At 36.9% G+C, this 18,475-nt stretch overlaps 2 protein-coding genes and 1 long non-coding RNA gene across 5 annotated transcripts; 2 read left to right on the top strand and 1 right to left on the bottom strand.

Annotated features, from left to right (window-relative positions):
- The first annotated feature begins 119 nt into the window (after positions 1 to 119).
- On the top strand, positions 120 to 3,666 carry LOC131333299 ((+)-neomenthol dehydrogenase-like). Of its 2 annotated transcripts, XM_058367756.1 has the most exons (4): positions 126 to 954; positions 1,495 to 1,551; positions 1,936 to 2,112; positions 3,089 to 3,666. In XM_058367756.1, the coding sequence occupies exons 1-4, from the start codon at positions 598 to 600 to the stop codon at positions 3,470 to 3,472; spliced, it is 975 nt and encodes a 324-aa protein (XP_058223739.1). In that variant the 5' UTR covers positions 126 to 597; the 3' UTR covers positions 3,473 to 3,666. The 2 variants fall into 2 exon arrangements, with proteins under 2 accessions (XP_058223740.1, XP_058223739.1); XM_058367757.1 differs by lacking the exon at positions 1,495 to 1,551 and having other exon boundaries at positions 120 to 954.
- A 1,183-nt stretch (positions 3,667 to 4,849) lies between these two features.
- On the bottom strand, positions 4,850 to 7,634 carry LOC131333305 (uncharacterized). Its single transcript, XR_009201771.1, has 3 exons — positions 7,415 to 7,634; positions 6,987 to 7,009; positions 4,850 to 6,401 (listed from the first exon to the last, which is right to left on the bottom strand). It is a non-coding gene; the product is annotated as an uncharacterized LOC131333305 (long non-coding RNA).
- A 1,043-nt stretch (positions 7,635 to 8,677) lies between these two features.
- On the top strand, positions 8,678 to 16,808 carry LOC131333302 ((+)-neomenthol dehydrogenase-like). 2 transcript variants are annotated; one of them, XM_058367762.1, is made up of 5 exons: positions 8,678 to 9,028; positions 9,121 to 9,367; positions 9,907 to 9,963; positions 15,071 to 15,247; positions 16,228 to 16,808. In XM_058367762.1, the coding sequence occupies exons 1-5, from the start codon at positions 9,000 to 9,002 to the stop codon at positions 16,609 to 16,611; spliced, it is 894 nt and encodes a 297-aa protein (XP_058223745.1). In that variant the 5' UTR covers positions 8,678 to 8,999; the 3' UTR covers positions 16,612 to 16,808. The 2 variants fall into 2 exon arrangements, with proteins under 2 accessions (XP_058223745.1, XP_058223744.1); XM_058367761.1 differs by having other exon boundaries at positions 8,678 to 9,036; positions 9,129 to 9,367.
- The last annotated feature ends 1,667 nt before the right edge of the window (positions 16,809 to 18,475 follow it).

The raw sequence follows: 18,475 nt of genomic DNA, 5'->3' as shown, positions 1-18,475 counted from the left end.
CAATTTTTGAAATGGAGACGAGCTTTACGGGAGAGGTCTCTCACCTCACTACACTCTCACTGATATCACTACATTGCTCACTACAAACCTCACTACATCTTATATTTGATGGAAATTACAAAGGCCAGAGGTCCCCCTGTTCATTTCCCATGCCAGACATGGCATTCACTCCATGGCTGCTGAAGAGGGACTGGTACTGCTGCAGATGACCACTTGGAGGCCACTTGTCTTCAATTATCAACAGAGGTGTGCTAGTGAATATGAGGATGGGAGCCACGAAAGCCCCTCAAGTCAACAGAACGGTTGGTGAATGCAACCCGTGGTTAATGAAAAGACTCCCTGTACTCGTTTAATGGCCTTGTCTGTTTTTCAGTGCATTGATGTGGTATTTTTTACACCCTCCATCCCATTTTCTGTGTTCGGTATTCTATGTTAGGATGGCCCAAATTGTTTGCTCTCTTTGAAAAGTCAAAGAAAAACGTAAATACTGTCAAGATAAGAACCAATACTGGAGAGCAGAAATAGAAGCAGAAATAGAAGCAGAAACATTCCTTCCTCTGGCACTGTGGCACATCCCAACCCAGCCATGGCAGAAACATGCACAGCACCAAACAGGAACTTAAGTGTTTCGGTAGAATATCCGGAAAAAACAAAAGTTACATCTCCTTCACTCTCTCCCTAGTGTTTCTGGTTTCTTGTTTGTGTAGGTATGCCGTCGTTACAGGGGCAAACAAAGGATTAGGGTTTGAAATCTGTAGGCAATTAGCTTCAAATGGAATCACTGTGGTATTAACAGCCAGGGATGAGAAAAGGGGAACTGAAGCTCTAGAGAAACTCAAGGGGTCTGGACTGTCCGACCTTGTGGTGTTTCATCAGCTTGATGTAGCCAATCCATCTAGTAGTGCTTCCCTTGCTGATTTTGTCAAGACCCAGTTTGGGAAGCTTGATATCTTGGTATTGTTGAAATCCCAGTTCTCAGTTTTTTCCTTTCTAAATTTTTTTTTCTGGGTTTTCTTTGTTTTTATTTTTTGGAAAACCTAGTGGCTAGTGCACTTCATATTCAATTTCATCTATCCAAGTGATTCCCCATTTGTTTCACCTTATTTTGAGCTTATTGAGCTTAAAGAGAAATTTTTGCCTGCTTAACTTTCGAGTCTTTAGGCTTTTTGGTTATTTGCTTTTTCAACATCGAAAAGGAAACTCAGAATAAGCTTAAAAAATGGACTTTAGGTATTATTTCCCCCAGTAAAACTAGGTTTTAGATGTTTTTAGCTAAGTAATTTTTTTTTTAAAAGCAGTGAAAAGCCATGGGGAATACCTAGTCGTTGCTCATTTGTAGTCATTTGTTTGGAAAATAAACTGGATTTTTTTACAGGAAAATGAAGAATCCTATGGTTTCATGAGCATTTTTGGTTGTTTGTGGAAAAATTTCCCTTCTAAATGGTGCCTAATTCACTTCGATTACTTCAGTGATTGCTTCAAGAACTGTGGCAGGTGAACAATGCTGGAATTGGTGGGGCCATCATTGATTGGGATGCTGCCGCTGCTGGGGTGAGTCTCACCTATTTTTGTTCTTACATAGAATGCATGATAAAGTACACATCCCTTCGCAGTTCAAAAAAAAAAAAAAAAAGTACACATCCCTTCTGATATCGAATTGTGGCTGGTAATAGGCACTTAGGGTCCGTTGTTTGACTACATATGAGCATCGGATTGGACTATACATCCGAGGAGACTACATTGGTTAAAACCTTTACGGCTCAGATTAAATACTCATCGGAAAAATAATTCTTTGTCAATGCCACGGGGTGTGGTATTATTAATCCAATTGCTATTAATCTGATGAGGTTACATACATGTAATCAGTTATAAAACCCTTCACTATTAGTACTGTTAAACAAACTTGTCGTTACTGAATTGCCTCACTCTATGCAGTCTAGAGACCAAGTAAATTGGAATGAGTTGATGACTCAGACTTACGAGTTGGCGAAAGAATGCTTGGAAACAAACTACTATGGAGCTAAAGGGATGATTGAAGCATTTATTCCCCTCCTCCAGTTATCTGATTCGCCGAGAATTGTCAATGTTTCTTCTGGCATGGGGAAGTTAAAGGTACAAAAGTTGCCTAACCTTCATTCATCCAAGAGTGTAAGATTTCCACTGCTAATGAATTTGAGTACAGGCATTGCTAGCTTTCAGTTTTAACTTGAGAAATTGAGCTGTGTTGAAGTTCATAGCAGAAGATTAACTTCATAACGAGTCTGATTCTCCTACCAAAAGGAATTTTCTCTCATAATAGACTCGGGTGCTTTTATCTTTCGCTAGAACCAAAAGTAGCTATGTTATGATGGCAAGAACTAGAGAAGAGGGATGTATATAAATTTCTAGTGCCCGTTATTCAATCGGCTGGTTTCAGGAGGAATTCTAGCTGTTGGGGAAAGTTACAGATTTTAAGTTATGAGAACTCATCTAGTTTTGGAAAATGGTAAATTTTAAATACTTGGTTAACATTCACGCAAGAATGTGAGATTTTCACGATGATATGGGAGTCAGATTCCTAATTTGGACAATATTCCAGCTTGAGCAGGTAATCAGGAATCTTTTCCTGTTCCAAATTCTCCACGCCTTTAAAACCGTAGATGGTTTGCATAACCATATGGAAGATATGGTGGAAACACCCCATATTTTCTTGCCATAATGGTAAATTACTGTTAATAACTATTACATTCCCAGCCATGACAGACTCCCATGGGTGACGTGGGATCCAATCCCTTCGTAGTCCGGAAAAACGGTTCCTGCTTCAGTTGGTAATTAGGAAGAACTTTCACTTTTCCATTTGTTTCAAGCTATGGAGTCATAAATTCTCGGAACATTCTCATTCCCTCTCAATGGATTCGTGACATACGAACTTATGATTATGATGATAGTTAACTAATCAAAATGATGCATACCGCATATGAACTCGTATCCGTAGCAATATCCAAAACCACCGGCAGGATTTTGCTGTCAAACTTTCAAACTTATTAAACCAGCTGTATACGCCCTCATTAGTTAATTTTATTTCTTCTTTTTCATATTGCTGTTTCAGAATATACCAAGTGAACGGGTTAAAGGACTATTGAATGACGCTGAAACCCTCACAGAAGATAACATAGACGAGTTACTAAATGAGTTCCTCGAAGATTTCAAGGAGAACTCATTAGAAAACAAAGGTTGGCCCGCCTTTTCCTCTGCTTATATAGTATCCAAAGCAGCTATGAACGCATATACAAGAATTCTGGCCAAGAATTATCCAACTTTCCGCATCAACTGTGTATGCCCTGGTTATGTCAAAACAGATATGAACAACTACAGTGGTATTTTTAGTGTAGAAGAAGGTGCTGAACATCCGGTGAGATTAGCAATGCTTCCTGATGATGGTCCCACCGGCGTCTTCTTTGTTCAGAAAGAAGTAGCTTCTTTTGTTGGGTGAATATTATTAGTTCCACTCTCTCAGATGAAGATGGAACTAAATCCTGTGTAATGTACCTAAAAGACAAATGCCTGTGATAGTTGTGTAACAGCTGTTATAAACAACTTGAGCCTTGGGGTGATTAAATTATATTGTGAATAGTATTGTCAGCATGCATGTAAGGGTTTGCGCTATGAAAATCTTAATATTTCTCAGATTTGTGTGCCAGTAAACTCCAGACACATTTTTCACACACTTATTGAAAATTTTCTCCAATAGATGGTTTATTAGGTTAGTCGACAGGCTCAACAAAACCAATGGATGTTTACACAATCGTGTAGCTTCTTGTTCTACCTTAGTAAAGATTGGGGTAAGAAGAGATATCGATCCGGGATTTTGCATTTATATGTTCTTGGCAAGGTTGATCTTCTTTGTTTTCTTTGATAAGCACTTTCCTTTTATATAGTTGTACTATTTCAGCAGTGCCGTTATCTGCAACTGGTCTGGTTTTGCTCATCTCTCACTCGTCGTACGTCTTGGAAGAGGAGAATTTCGTATTTGAAGAGTGGCTTGGCTATGAGTGGTTGACTGCTTATGAGCAAAATGCTATTCTCATAAAGGGCTGCAGATATCCATACACAAGGATAATTGGACTATGGATTGATGAATAATGCTCTTGTTATTACTTATTAAAATTATCTGCAATCGTATCGTTAATTATCTTTGTGGATGCATGGTTGGTGTTATATGATTATATTTCCTGTACTTGTTTAATGATTCATTCTTGTCTGTTTTCCGGTGCATTGATGTGGTATTTTTAAACTTCTTTCAACTTCCAATCATTCTTGGCACATTTTCGCTAGTGGTGTTCGCTAACAGCCCCGTCAAACAGACGGACTATTTTGTACTAGACAAGACCTAACATGACACAAGGTTATTTTGTTATCCTATTCGTTGGGGGGAGAATGGTGATGAACACTTCCTTCCAATATAGAACCGTGGATGTGAGTAGTAGACAAGACCTACCACGAGGACTTAATTGAGGCTGCGTTCTTGTAAATTTATTAGTCTGAAACTTATTCAAGCTTACAGTTGGCTTGAATAAAAATGATGATCCACACGGCTAAAGTGCAGAATCAGAAATCTTGGAGGCTTTAAGGACACCAAAGATAAAGAGAAATAGCATGGAAAATCAGAAGATCAATAATGAAACAACGAAACCTTGTTAATTGCATACAACACTCCTGTCTCTTTATTGATATTTTTACCTTTAAGTACAGAAAAGTGATAATTTCCATTAAAGAGAGATAGAATACTTAATTACCATGAGGTCTACTTTTATAAAAATACATTTACCATCAATGGAAGTGTCACCCTAGGGTTTTAGGATATGCTAGGGTTTCATGGTACCCTAGTACCTTTGGGTACCTTAAAATCTTAGGGTACCCTAGGATTTTAAGGTTTTAGGGTACCTTAAGATTTTAGGATACTCTAAGGTTTAGGGTACCCTAGGGTTTAGGTTTAGGCGCTTTCATAGAGCCCTCGAGTTTAGGTTTAGGCACTTTCATAGGGGTTTTAGAGTGCACTTTTCTATTATAGGGTTTTAGCGATTTAGGCACTTTCATAGGGTACCCTAGGGGTTTAGACATTTTTATAGGGTACCCTGAGATTTAGGCACTCTCATAGGGTGCCCTAAGGGTTAGGCACTTACAGTATTTAGGGTTTTAGACACTTTCATAGAGTTTTAGTGTTTCATTAATTAGAGGAGACTTGGTGGAAATTACTTTCTATTTTCTGGATCTAGAGGTAAAATGCCCTTTTTTATTTAAAAATCTTATACTAATGCTTATACCTCTCTATGCAAATATTCATATTGTATAAAATTTAGACAAAATTAAAAGTGTTAATTAACAATATAAAATTCGCATCAAAAAATTAAATTTTACTTTTGCAGAATTTATAGGATAAAAGTTATAAACATTTTAAATTTTACTAAAATAAAAGAGGGAGGAGAGAGAGAGAGAGAGAGTCAACTATACATTTTCTAAAATAAAAAAAAAAGCATTCCGGCCAAATTGAAGTTCATCATGTACATGTGTAAGAGAGAAGAGAGAGAAACCATGTAAAACAGCAAAAGTGAGGAGAGAGAGAGAGAGAGAGAGTCAAAAAGGACAGCAGGGGGACAGAACATTAATGCGCCCGCCCCTAGGAAGAGATGCGCACATGGGGAAGCAAAGAGGAAAGAGCACGCGTGGGAATAGGACCTATTGGGAAAGTAATTGTGCGCATTTGTGCACAAGGACTTGATGGAGCATAATCCATCCACATAGGACCGGCCGAGAAGAAGCCCATTACATTTTTGCAAGCTTTCCACAAAATAGTTCTATATTTAAGGTGAACTTGAATGGACCAGATGCCTGACCAGAGGTCAAGAGCGGGTGAAAGATTTTAGAACTCTAGCCCACAAGCTGTTTTCCTCATTCACTAGCCTCCAGGCTTGTTTAGCCAACAAAGCAACATTCATGCATTCGAAATCTTTGAAGCCCAAACCTCCTTCACCCTTCTTTCTGGATATCTCTCTCCAAGCCACCCGATGAATTTTTGGCTTCCCATTATTACCTCTCCTTCATAATTGAGCTATCTTGGTACGGATGGCATTACGAAGAGATATAGGGAGCTTAAACACAGACATGACATATGTCGGAATGGCCTGAATAACTGATTTAATCAGTACCTCCTTCCCTGCATCCGACGGTAAAACTTCATTCCACACTTGGAGTTTACTAAGGACTCTTTCCACAGTCCAGTTCTTAGAAGTCTGCTTTGAAGTACCCCACTTTCAGTGAAAATGCCCAAGTACTTGCCATTGTTATCCCGCAAGGGAGATCCATACGCTGCAGCCAGCTTCTCTATCTTCCTTTGGGGTATTGGAGCTGAAAACTATACATGACTTGTTAAGAAGTGTGGGGGCTTCGGTTATGGCTTTGGTAACCTGGCCAGACCATCGTCAACCGAGGCCTCATATTAATACGGTCTGCGGGACTGTACAGGCGGGCCATAGCGTATATCCTTCTATCTCCTCCTTCGGTGTCGAGTCTTCTGTTAATGCTTCGGGGTATCACCAAAGCAAGCATTCCGTTAAGGTCTCTCGAGAGAATGTAGCATACCAAGAGGGGATCAGGAGCAATACGTGGCGGATAGGATCACCTAGGCCAGGTCTGGCCATGTGCTTCGTAACCGCCTTATCTGGTGCGTCATCTGTGATGTCATCCGAGGCGGTTACCCGAGCGTATCCCTCACGCGCTAGCTTGGAACCCAAGTAAACCTAGATCTATAAATACAAAGGGACTCTAACCTAAAGAGGTATGCCATCTTTCCCTAACCCTAGATCTATATCCTCCTCTGAGATCTAACTTGATCGTCGGAGGGTCGCTGGGCTATTCTAGCCCTAGTGACTTGTTGCAGGTTCAGAGGCAGGTGAACGGAGTAACAGAAGAGGAATACTAACTCAGGTTAAGGTCCCTCCAAAACGAACCCCTACAAGAAGTATCAGCTGACCTGAGGCATAGGAATAACGATTCAGCACATCCATGAGCACAATACACTCAAACTTAGTAGCTTTAAGGAAGAAGAGGGAGTCATCGGCAAATAAAAGATGGCTGATTGTTGGACATCTTCTAGCGAATTTCACATCCTGCAATCTCCTCTGATCTACTGCATTATAAATAAGTAGCGTGGAGAGAAAATACGATGCCAAGATAACGATGAACTGGGGTGAAGGGTCCCCTTGTCTAAGGCCCCTTTGGGGATTAAAGAATGGAAGATGCCAAATGTCAAACACGTGGAAGGCACATACCTTGTACCGATTTCTAATGCCGTAAGCCATATAAAATTAAAACCCGAAAAGCTATTAGAATGTGCGAGAATAGAAATTGAATTAGATGCAACAATCACCCATTGTACCTTATATTGTTCCTCACATTCTTGGCTGTAGATGTGGTTGTGTTTTTGAGACTTTTGAGGCACAAATAGCAAACACCCGTTGTTGTAGATAGGGAAAGAGACGATGGGTGTGGCCGCGTGGATGAGTTCACCGGCTCCGTTCGCCCGAGTCGCAAACACACCTCTGCCGGCTGACTCAGTGATCGGATTCTGATCGGAACTAGGATGGGCGACGGTGAAGGTCGACGTTGTTATAACGGACTATGACTAGAAGGCTGGAGGAAAAAAGACTTTTCAAGTTGTAATCAAGTGTTTCCCGTTCACTTTTTCCCAATTTTTTTCGACACATATCTTCTCCGATTAGATACCAATAAGTATTCAATTGACTTGAAATCTTACAAAATAGTTTTAATTGATAATTTCTACAATGTGGACAAATTGGATCACGAAATTGATTCCAAATTAACGTGGAAAATTTAAAAAAACGAGGACAAAGAGAAGCCTTCTTTTTCAATTTCATAAGGGTTGTAATCAAGTGTATCCGGTTAATTTTTTTTCGAAATATATCTTCTCTTATCAATAATCATTTGGTACTCGATTGAACTTGTACCTCACAGAAACATTTTAATCGACCATTTATACAATGTGAACAAATCGGATCCTCAAATTAATTGCAAAACAAGTTTGAAAATTGCCAAAAAAAGGGGCAGAAGCCATCTTCTTGGTACTTCGCGCGTTCAAGATAAGAAGCCTGTTCTAAATTCCACTTACCATGCCTTTCCAAACCTTCTTTCATCTTTTAGCCCTTTCTTTTTACTTTTGATCACAATTTTTTTTTTGCTGGACTCAGCTCGTCAGGACTTGAAGATTAATCTAAAAAGTTTGACATTTAAATCTTAAAAATTTCACAATAAAGATGACTCTTAAAGACAGAATTTGGGCCAATATAAGATGGAGTAACCAATAACCCAAAATTGGCTTATCAAATGTGTGGGACTTAGATGTTTGCTCCTTCAAGGGTCTCACATTCGAAACCTTTCAAGTGCTATCAATCCCTTTGGGATCAGTCCATAGAGAGCTTTTTAATTGGGATCCCAATGGTCGGTAGGATTGTTTTCCAAAATTATTCGAGATGCACGTAAGTTTGCTCGGAATTGAGTTATGAAAACAAAAATATGGAATACTAAAGATGGCAAATATTGAGACCAGAACAACAGGCTAACATTCCTCCGCCACATCCCACCTTTTCCGTCACGAAAGCCCCTCAAGTCAACAGAGGTGTGCTAGTGAATATGAGGATGGGAGCCACGAAAGCCCCTCAAGTCAACAGAACGGTTGGTGAATGCAACCCGTGGTTAATGAAAAGACTCCCTGTACTCGTTTAATGGCCTTGTCTGTTTTTCAGTGCATTGATGTGGTATTTTTTACACCCTCCATCCCATTTTCTGTGTTCGGTATTCTATGTTAGGATGGCCCAAATTGTTTGCTCTCTTTGAAAAGTCAAAGAAAAACGTAAATACTGTCAAGATAAGAACCAATACTGGAGAGCAGAAATAGAAGCAGAAACATTCCTTCCTCTGGCACTGTGGCACATCCCAACCCAGCCATGGCAGAAACATGCACAGCACCAAACAGATACTTAAGTGTTTTGGTAGAATATCCAGAAAAAACAAAAGTTACATCTCCTTCACTCTCTCCCTAGTGTTTCTGGCTTCTTGTTTGTGTAGGTATGCAGTCGTTACAGGGGCAAACAAAGGATTAGGATTTGAAATCTGTAGGCAATTAGCTTCAAATGGAATCACTGTGGTATTAACAGCCAGGGATGAGAAAAGGGGTACTGAAGCTCTAGAGAAACTCAAAGGGTCTGGACTGTCCGACCTTGTGGTGTTTCATCAGCTTGATGTAGCCAATCCATCTAGTAGTGCTTCCCTTGCTGATTTTGTCAAGACCCAGTTCGGGAAGCTTGATATCTTGGTATAGTTGAAATCCCAGTTCTCAGTTTTTTCCTTTCTAATTTTTTTTTTTCTGGGTTTTCTTTGTTTTTATTTTTTTGGAAAACCTAGTGGCTAGTGCACTTCATATTCATTTCATCTATCCAAGTGATTCCCCATTTGTTTCACCTTATTTTGAGCTTATTGAGCTTAAAGAGAAATTTTTGCCTGCTTAACTTTTCGAGTCTTTAGGTTTTCTGGTTATTTGCTTTTTCAACATCTAAAAGGAAACTCAGAATAAGCTTAAAAAATGGACTTTAGGTATTTTTTCCCAGTAAAACTAGGTTTTAGATGTTTTAGCTAAGTAATTTTTTTTAAAAAAAGAAGTGGAAAGCCATGGGGAATACCTAGTCGTTGCTCATTTGTAGTCATTTGTTTGGTAAATAAACTGGATTTTTCACAGGAAAATGAAGCATCCTATGGTTTGACGAGCATTTTTGGTTGTCTGTGGAAAAATTTCCCTTCTAAATGATGCCTAATTCACTTCGATTACTTCAGTGATTGCTTCAAGAACTGTGGCAGGTGAACAATGCTGGAATTGGTGGGGCCATCATTGATTGGGATGCTGCCGCTGCTGGGGTGAGTCTCACCTATTTTTGTTCTTACATAGAATCTAGGGAAAAAAACTGAAATGATCCCTATAGTTAAGTGTTTGTGTCAACTTGGTCCCTGTAGTTGTAATTGGCTCGATTTACACTCTGTGCTTTCCATTTTCTTTCAACTTGATCCAATTACTAACTGCCGTTAGTCCGCCGTTAGTTCTTTTAACAGCAAAATCAAATAGCCCCTTTTTTAGGGTTAAAACAGTAATTCTCTCATTCCCCTCTTGCCCTAATATTAGGGGTGTGCATGGGTCGGGCGGTCGGGTTTGACCCCCGACCCAACATGGCGGGTAACAAATGTTTTAGGCCCACAAATTGAACCGAAAAGGGGTAAGAACCGTCCGCGAGCCCGATTCTTTACGTCGGGTCAGGTCTGACCAAAAACTGAATTAATCTTTATGAATTGATGGAGTCGGGTAAGAAACGCACCAACCCGGACCCCGAACCAAAATCTGATTTTTAATAAAAAATGAACCCGTGCCCGTCCGTAGCACATGTTCGACCTCACCCGGGACCCTTCGGGTCGGGTCGGGTTGAGGTTGGACGGGTTTTTTGCACAAGCCTACCTAATATACCTCTGAACCAAAACACAGCTCATTCTTCCATTCTCCATTGATAATGAGGCACCTGAGAAGAAATTTGGTTATAGTTTTCTACAAAAAATTGCTCTCTAATTCAGCATTTTCATGATCAGCCATGAGGCAACATAACAATTGGTATTGTCTATCTGTTTAACTTGTGGACAAATATTGAAATGCCTATTTTTCTGCATAGTACTGAAAATGTATATAAAAGCATGTCCAAAAGTCACAACATGACATAGATCCAAAAGTTACAACATGACAAAGAACTATGTCCAAAAGTCAGAATATTACATAAACTCAGGGATTGTTCGGCTAAATAAGTCAAGTGGCTTTTTTTTTCTTTTTGTCCTTATTCAATTTTTTTTGCATTTATTAGTTTTTTGTCAATTTTTCGGGATTATTATTTCGTCATGACGAGAGGAACCTAAAAAGTAAAAAATTACCATCGAAATCCAATTTTTTTGAATAAATACCAAAAAATTGGCTTATTAGCTTAGTTTTGTTTTTATTGACTTATTTTTGTCTTTATTTAAAAGGACTAACGGCGGATTAACGGCAGTTAGCAATTGGACCAAATTGGAACAAAATGAAAAGTACAGAGTATAAATTGAGCCAATTACAACTACAGGGACCAAGTTGACACAAACATTTAATTACAGGGACCATTTCGATTTTTTTCCCTAGAATCTATATTATAAAACAGAGCGGCTTTTTTTTAAAATGTCTAGGCATACAAACAAAGTAGCATTTATAGCCATTCAATCGTACTTTCTAATAAGGTTATAGCCGTCGGATTGAATGAATATTTTTTATTATATGCATCTACACTAATGTAAAAAAAGAAGTTGCACGTTTCCGTGGTAGAGAAATATACACCCTTTCCTTTTTCAATTGATTTCTCTAAACTTGATTTCCTTGCATTCAATTTCATATTTGCTTTTAAGTTGATTCCTTTTAGGTTGATTTTTCTACAGTAAAAAAGAAACAATCAGTTTTGGATTCATATGCGAAAAGAAAAAAACCTTTTTTTATAAGAATATACACAATTCTTCTACATGTTTCTTCAGAAAAAAAAAACTGAACTATTTTGAGTTTTTTTTTTTTTTTTCCGAATAATATTGATGAGTGAAAGAGGATGTTATGTTGAATTTTTTTTGCCTTTGCATTAAAGAGGTTAGAGGGATATTCATGAATAATTTTTTGCCCATCGATTCAGAGCTGTGCATTCAGGCACGGGCGTACGCTAGTGCATGATAAAGTACACATCCCTTCGCAGTTCAAAAAAAAAAAAGTACACATCCCTTCTGATATCGAATTGCGGCTGGTAATAGGCAAGTAGGGTCCATTGTTTGACTGCATATGAGCATCGGATTGGACTATATATCCGAGGAGACTACATTGGTTAAAACCTTTACGGCTTGGATTAAATACTCATCGGAAAAATAATTCTTTGTCAATGCCACGGGGTGTGGTATTATTAATCCAATGGAGGAAGCAATAGTACACATGGTATACCGTATGCCTAAATTATGACAATTTGTGATTTTCATTATGCCAATTTTTGGTTTTCTAATGCATATTTATGATTCTAGTTACGACTTGTACATTAAAATTTACCCGTTGAACAGGTCATTAGCAGGTTACCCATAATTAAAAAATATTATTATTATGTAACCATAATTATTCGTACTGAAATCCATAATACTTGTACCCTAACCAAATATATGCGTACAATATCAAAAATTAAATAATGTTACCATAAATGTTATAACAACACCATAAATTGGCATTATCTTACCACAATGAATCATACCAAATTTTTTTGACTCGTATGATATTCCGTAACAAAATCAAAATATGTCGTACCAGAATCAACAATTGTTATACCCAAGCCAAAAATATTTGTAAAATGCCACAAATTTTAGAAAATAACCACAATTATTATGACAACACCTAAAATTATCATTTTCTTAACACAACGTGTCATATCAAAAAAAAACATATTTAAATACCACAAATTTTATAACAAACCATAATTGTTATGACAATACCATAAATTGACTTTTTCTTACCACAATGTGTCGTACCAAAGGAAATTAATTAAAATATTCCGTAATAACACATGTCTAAAATACCACAAATTTAGTAATATAACCAAATTTGTTATGACAACACCATAAATTGACGTTTTCATATCCACAACGTGTCGTATAAAAAAATTCAATCAGAATGTTCAATTAACGGTAGTTATAATCAACAAAATATCATACCTCAAATTCAGTAATATAACCAAATTTGTTATAACAACACCATAAATTAACGTTTTCATACTCACAACATATCGTATAAAAAAATTCAATTGAAATGCTCAGTTAACGATAGTTATTATTAGCAAAATATCATACCGCAAATTTAGTAATATAACCAAATTTGTTATGACAACACCATAAATTGGCGTTTTCATACCCACAACGTGTCGTATAAAAAAAATTCAATCGGAATGTTCAGTAAACGATAGTTATAATTGACAAAATACAATACCACTAATTATTTTCAATTCCCGCCACATTATTTTTTCAAATTTTAAAATTTCCATCATATTGTCTTAATTTTCGATTCCCTCTACACTAATTTTTTAAATTCTTATTTGTCCCTACACAATACCTCAATAATTTAAACTAAAAATGAAATTTTTGCACAAAATTTTCATCCAAGAAATTCACCAAAAAGTAAGTACTATACCCAAATTTTCGAATACAACTATAATTTCCTCTCAAAATATTAGTCTAAATCAAATTCTTTTTCTACAAAATTTAATTCAAAAAATGAAAATTCCTTTGTGGAAAAATGAGAGGTCACGAAAAAAATAATTATCCAACTGTCTCAAATGCATACACTTTCAACACTAAAATGGAGTACAAAAAAATAAGTGTGAATATCAAAAAATAGAGTGTGAAAATTACTCTCCTTTTTGTAATTGGTGAAATTAATTATATTAATACCCAATCTTATCAATGTTTAGGGCGGTGCACTTAACAATTGACACTATATATTTAACACATGGATCGGTGTCAAACCTTCACCCTATGCGTACCAATCCAAATTTAATGGTGGTCCTTGAAACTAGGCCGTGGAAGTAAAATCTAAATAATTTTGTAAATTTATTGTCATTGTACTTTCTTTCAAAAAAAATTATTATAGTCGACATTTTGATTTACACCAATGACATAGCTATAATATGATCTACAAGTGTAGGCCCATCACTAGGACGGAGGCATTTGAGGCCTCTGTCTTCTCAAATTTTTAGTCTGAAAATAACGCCCTTACATACAAGAAAATATTATATAATTAATAGACTTTAGAATTACAAATTCTCAATTGTGTACCATAGTGATAAGGTGTTGGAGTTTGACATTTATCTAAAAGATCTGGGGTTCAAGTCTTAAACCCTTCGTTCCTATTTTTTTTTAAAAGAATGTTATTATTTTTTAGAATAAATCACATAGTTAGTCCTTGAAGTTTCATACTTCAACAAATCTCATTGTTCAATTTAATACAACATTAAAATATAATAATGCACCATCTGAGCCCTACGTAAGGTGTTTATTTTATTTTATATTTTATTTTATCAAAATCGTCTATCTTTTACATAATATTAATTAGGTCATTCGTATCAAGAATGAAGTTGATGGCTTATAATTAGACACTTAATTGGATGGAAAATATCATTCTATTATTCAATTTGCGTGTCGATGATGGAGCTTCCTAAACTTGATTGAGACAAAAAATTACGTAGGTGACTTAATCAACAAACATAAAAAATTCAACGGATTTGATCGTCATTATTGTGTCACAGTCGCATGACTACATTACATTCAACTACAATAGATGACTAGGTTTCATATCAAATATAAATTGACTGTACAATCTAAATGTCGTTAGTGAGTGTATTTTTAAAATGATCGATCAGGACTGTTAGGATGTTAAGTTATACAATATTTAATTTGTGATATTTTAGACATGTATTTTGTTTGGGTATAATAATTATTGATTGTGCAACGATATATTTTGGTCTTGTATCTAGTATCTTTTGATCGATTTCTTTTGGTACGACACATTGTGGTAAAAAAGTGTCAATTTTTTGTGTTGTCATAACAATTGTGGTTATGTTATATAATTTGTAGTATTTTACACATGAGGGAGAGGGAGAGAAAGTCAATGAAGAGAGAACAATCTGTTACCTGCTAAGCCATTTTTTTATTTTATGAATTGGTTTAATAAATGGGTGGTCCGGATTATTTTTACTTTGAAATCCAAGAGTTTAAAATCACGATGCGTACGGTACACCCCTTAATATGAGGTGTGTACCATAGGACTACCCTAATCCAATTGCTATTAATCTGATGAGGTTACATACTTACATGTAATCAGTTATAAAACCCTTCACTATTAGTCCTGTTAAACAAACGTGTCGTTACTGAACTGCCTCACTCTATGCAGTCTAGAGACCAAATAAATTGGAATGAGTTGATGACTCAGACTTACGAGTTGGCGAAAGAATGCTTGGAAACAAACTACTATGGAGCTAAATGGATGATTGAAGCATTTATTCCCCTCCTCCAGTTATCTGATTCGCCGAGAATTGTCAATGTTTCTTCTGGCATGGGGAAGTTAAAGGTACAAAAGTTGCCTAACCTTCATTCATCCAAGAGTGTAAGATTTCCACTGCTAATGAATTTGAGTACAGGCATTGCTAGCTTTCAGTTTTAACTTGAGAAATTGAGCTGTGTTGAAGTTCATAGCAGAAGATTAACTTCATAACGAGTCTGATTCTCCTACCAAAAGGAATTTTCTCTCATAATAGACTCGGGTGCTTTTATCTTTCGCTAGAACCAAAAGTAGCTATGTTATGATGGCAAGAACTAGAGAGGAGGGATGTATATAAATTTCTAGCACCCGTTATTCAATCGGCTGGTTTCAGGAGGAATTCTAGCTGTTGGGGAAAGTTACAGATTTTAAGTTATGAGAACTCATCTAGTTTTGGAAAATGGTAAATTTTAAATACTTGGTTAACATTCACGCAAGAATGTGAGATTTTCACGATGATATGGGAGTCAGATTCCTAATTTGGATAATATTCCAGCTTGAGCAGGTAATCAGGAATCTTTTCCTGTTCCAAATTCTCCACTCCTTTCAAACCGTAGAGGGTTTGCATAACCATATGGAAGATATGGTGGAAACACCCCATATTTTCTTGCCATAATGGTAAATTACTGTTAATAACTATTACATTCCCAGCCATGACAGACTCCCATGGGTGACGTGGGATCCAATCCCTTCGTAGTCTGGAAAAACGATTCCTGCTTGAGTTGGTAATTAATTAGGAAGAACTTTCACTTTTCCATTTGTTTCAAGCTATGGAGTCATAAATTCTCGGAACATTCTCATTCCCTCTCAATGGATTCGTGACATACGAACTTATGATTATGATGATGGTTAACTAATCAAAATGATGCATACTGCATATGAACTCGTATCCGTAGCAATATCCAAAACCACCGGCAGGATTTTGCTGTCAAACTTTCAAACTTATTAAACCAGCTGTATACGCCCTCATTTGTTAATTTTATTTCTTCTTTTTCATATTGCTGTTTCAGAATATACCAAGTGAACGGGTTAAAGGACTATTGAATGACGCTGAAACCCTCACAGAAGATAACATAGACGAGTTACTAAATGAGTTTCTCGAAGATTTCAAGGAGAACTCATTAGAAAGCAAAGGTTGGCCCGCCTTTTCCTCTGCTTATATAGTATCCAAAGCAGCTACGAACGCATATACAAGAATTCTGGCCAAGAATTATCCAACTTTCCGCATCAACTGTGTATGCCCTGGTTTTGTCAAAACAGATATGAACAACTACAGTGGTATTTTTAGTGTAGAAGAAGGTGCTGAACATCCGGTGAGATTAGCAATGCTTCCTGATGATGGTCCCACCGGCGTCTTCTTTGTTCAGAAAGAAGTAGCTTCTTTTGTTGGGTGAATATTATTAGTTCCACTCTCTCAGATGAAGATGGAACTAAATCCTGTGTAATGTACCTAAAAGACAAATGCCTGTGATAGTTGTGTAACTGCTGTGCCTGTTATAAACAACTTGAGCCTTGGGGTGATTAAATTATATTGTGAATAGTATTGTCAGCATGCATGCAAGGGTTTGCGCTATGAAAATCTTAATATTTCTCAGATTTGTGTGCCAGTAAACTCCAGACACATTTTTCACACACTTATTGAAAATTTTCTCCAATAGATGGTTTATTAGGTTAGTCGACAGGCTCAACAAAACCAATGGATGTTTACACAATCGTGTAGCTTCTTGTTCTACCTTAGTAAAGATTGGAGTAAGAAGAGATATCGATCCGGGATTTTGCATTTATATGTTCTTGGCAAGGTTGATCTTCTTTGTTTTCTTTGATAAGCACTTTCCTTTTATATAGTTGTACTATTTCAGCAGTGCCGTTATCTGCAACTGGTCTGGTTTTGCTCATCTCTCACTCGTCGTACGTATTGGAAGAGGAGAATTTTGTATTTGAAGAGTGGCTTGGCTGTGAGTGGTTGACTGCATATGAGCAAAATGCTATTCTCATAAAGGGCTGCAGATATCCATACATAAGGATAATTGGACTATGGATTGTTGAATAATGCTCTTGTTAGTACTTATTAAAATCATCTGCAATCGTATCGTTAATTATCTTTGTGGATGCATGGTTGGTGTTATATGATTATATTTCCTGTACTTGTTTAATGATTCATTCTTGTCTGTTTTCCGGTGCATTGATGTGGTATTTTTAAACTTCTTTCAACTTCCAATCATTCTTGGCACATTTTCGCTAGTGGTGTTCGCTAACAGCCCCGTCAAACAGACGGACTATTTTGTACCAGACAAGACCTAACATGACACAAGGTTATTTTGTTATCCGAGTCGTTGGGGGGAGAATGGTGATGAACACTTCCTTCCAATATAGAACTGTGGATGTGAGTAGTAGACAAGACCCACCACGAGGACTTAATTGAGGCTGCGTTCTTGTAAATTTATTAGTCTGAAACTTATTCAAGCTTACAGTTGGCTTGAATAAAAATGATGATCCACTCGGCTAAAGTGCAGAATCAGAAATCTTGGAGGCTTTAAGGACACCAAAGATAAAGAGAAATAGCATGGAAAATCAGAAGATCAATAATGAAACAACGAAACCTTGTTAATTGCATACAACACTCCTGTCTCTTTATTGATATTTTTACCTTTAAGTACAGAAAAGTGATACTTAATTTCCATTAAAGAGAGATAGAATACTTAATTACCATGAGGTCTACTTTTATAAAAATACATTTACCATTAATGGAAGTGTCACCCTAGGGTTTTAGGATATGCTAGGGTTTTATGGTACCCTAGTACCTTTGGGTACCTTAAAATCTTAGGGTACCCTAGGATTTTAAGGTTTTAGGGTACCTTAAGATTTTAGGATACTTTAAGGTTTAGGGTACCCTAGGGTTTAGGTTTAGGCGCTTTCATAGAGCCCTAGAGTTTAGGTTTAGGCACTTTCATAGGGGTTTTAAAGTGCACTTTTATATTATAGGGTTTTAGCGATTTAGGCACTTTCATAGGGTACCCTAGGGGTTTAGGCATTTTTATAGGGTACCCTGAGATTTAGGCACTCTCATAAGGTGCCTTAAGGGTTAGGCACTTACAGTATTTAGAGTTTTAGACACTTTCATAGAGTTTTAGTGTTTCATTAATTAGAGGAGACTTGGTGGAAATTACTTTCTATTTTCTGGACCTAGAGGTAAAATGCCTTTTTTTATTTAAAAACCTTATACTAAAAAATCTTATACTAATGCTTATACCTTTCTAT

The sequence above is a fragment of the Rhododendron vialii genome, chromosome 7a (assembly GCF_030253575.1).
Source record: "Rhododendron vialii isolate Sample 1 chromosome 7a, ASM3025357v1".
NCBI lineage: Eukaryota > Viridiplantae > Streptophyta > Magnoliopsida > Ericales > Ericaceae > Rhododendron > Rhododendron vialii.
This window is presented reverse-complemented; position numbering and strand designations above follow the sequence as displayed.

What these genes read in the sequence shown, in the direction of transcription:
- LOC131333299 (XM_058367756.1), top strand. Translation starts at nt 598, where the DNA reads ATGCACAGCACCAAACAGGAACTTAAGTGTTTCGGTAGAATATCCGGA. An exon ending in TTGGGAAGCTTGATATCTTG is followed by an intron (nt 955 to 1,494) that starts GTATTGTTGAAA and finishes GAACTGTGGCAG; the next exon opens with GTGAACAATGCTGGAATTGG. An exon ending in GGGATGCTGCCGCTGCTGGG is followed by an intron (nt 1,552 to 1,935) that starts GTGAGTCTCACC and finishes CACTCTATGCAG; the next exon opens with TCTAGAGACCAAGTAAATTG.
- LOC131333302 (XM_058367762.1), top strand. Translation starts at nt 9,000, where the DNA reads ATGGCAGAAACATGCACAGCACCAAACAG. An exon ending in ACATGCACAGCACCAAACAG is followed by an intron (nt 9,029 to 9,120) that starts ATACTTAAGTGT and finishes TTGTTTGTGTAG; the next exon opens with GTATGCAGTCGTTACAGGGG. An exon ending in CTGGCATGGGGAAGTTAAAG is followed by an intron (nt 15,248 to 16,227) that starts GTACAAAAGTTG and finishes TTGCTGTTTCAG; the next exon opens with AATATACCAAGTGAACGGGT.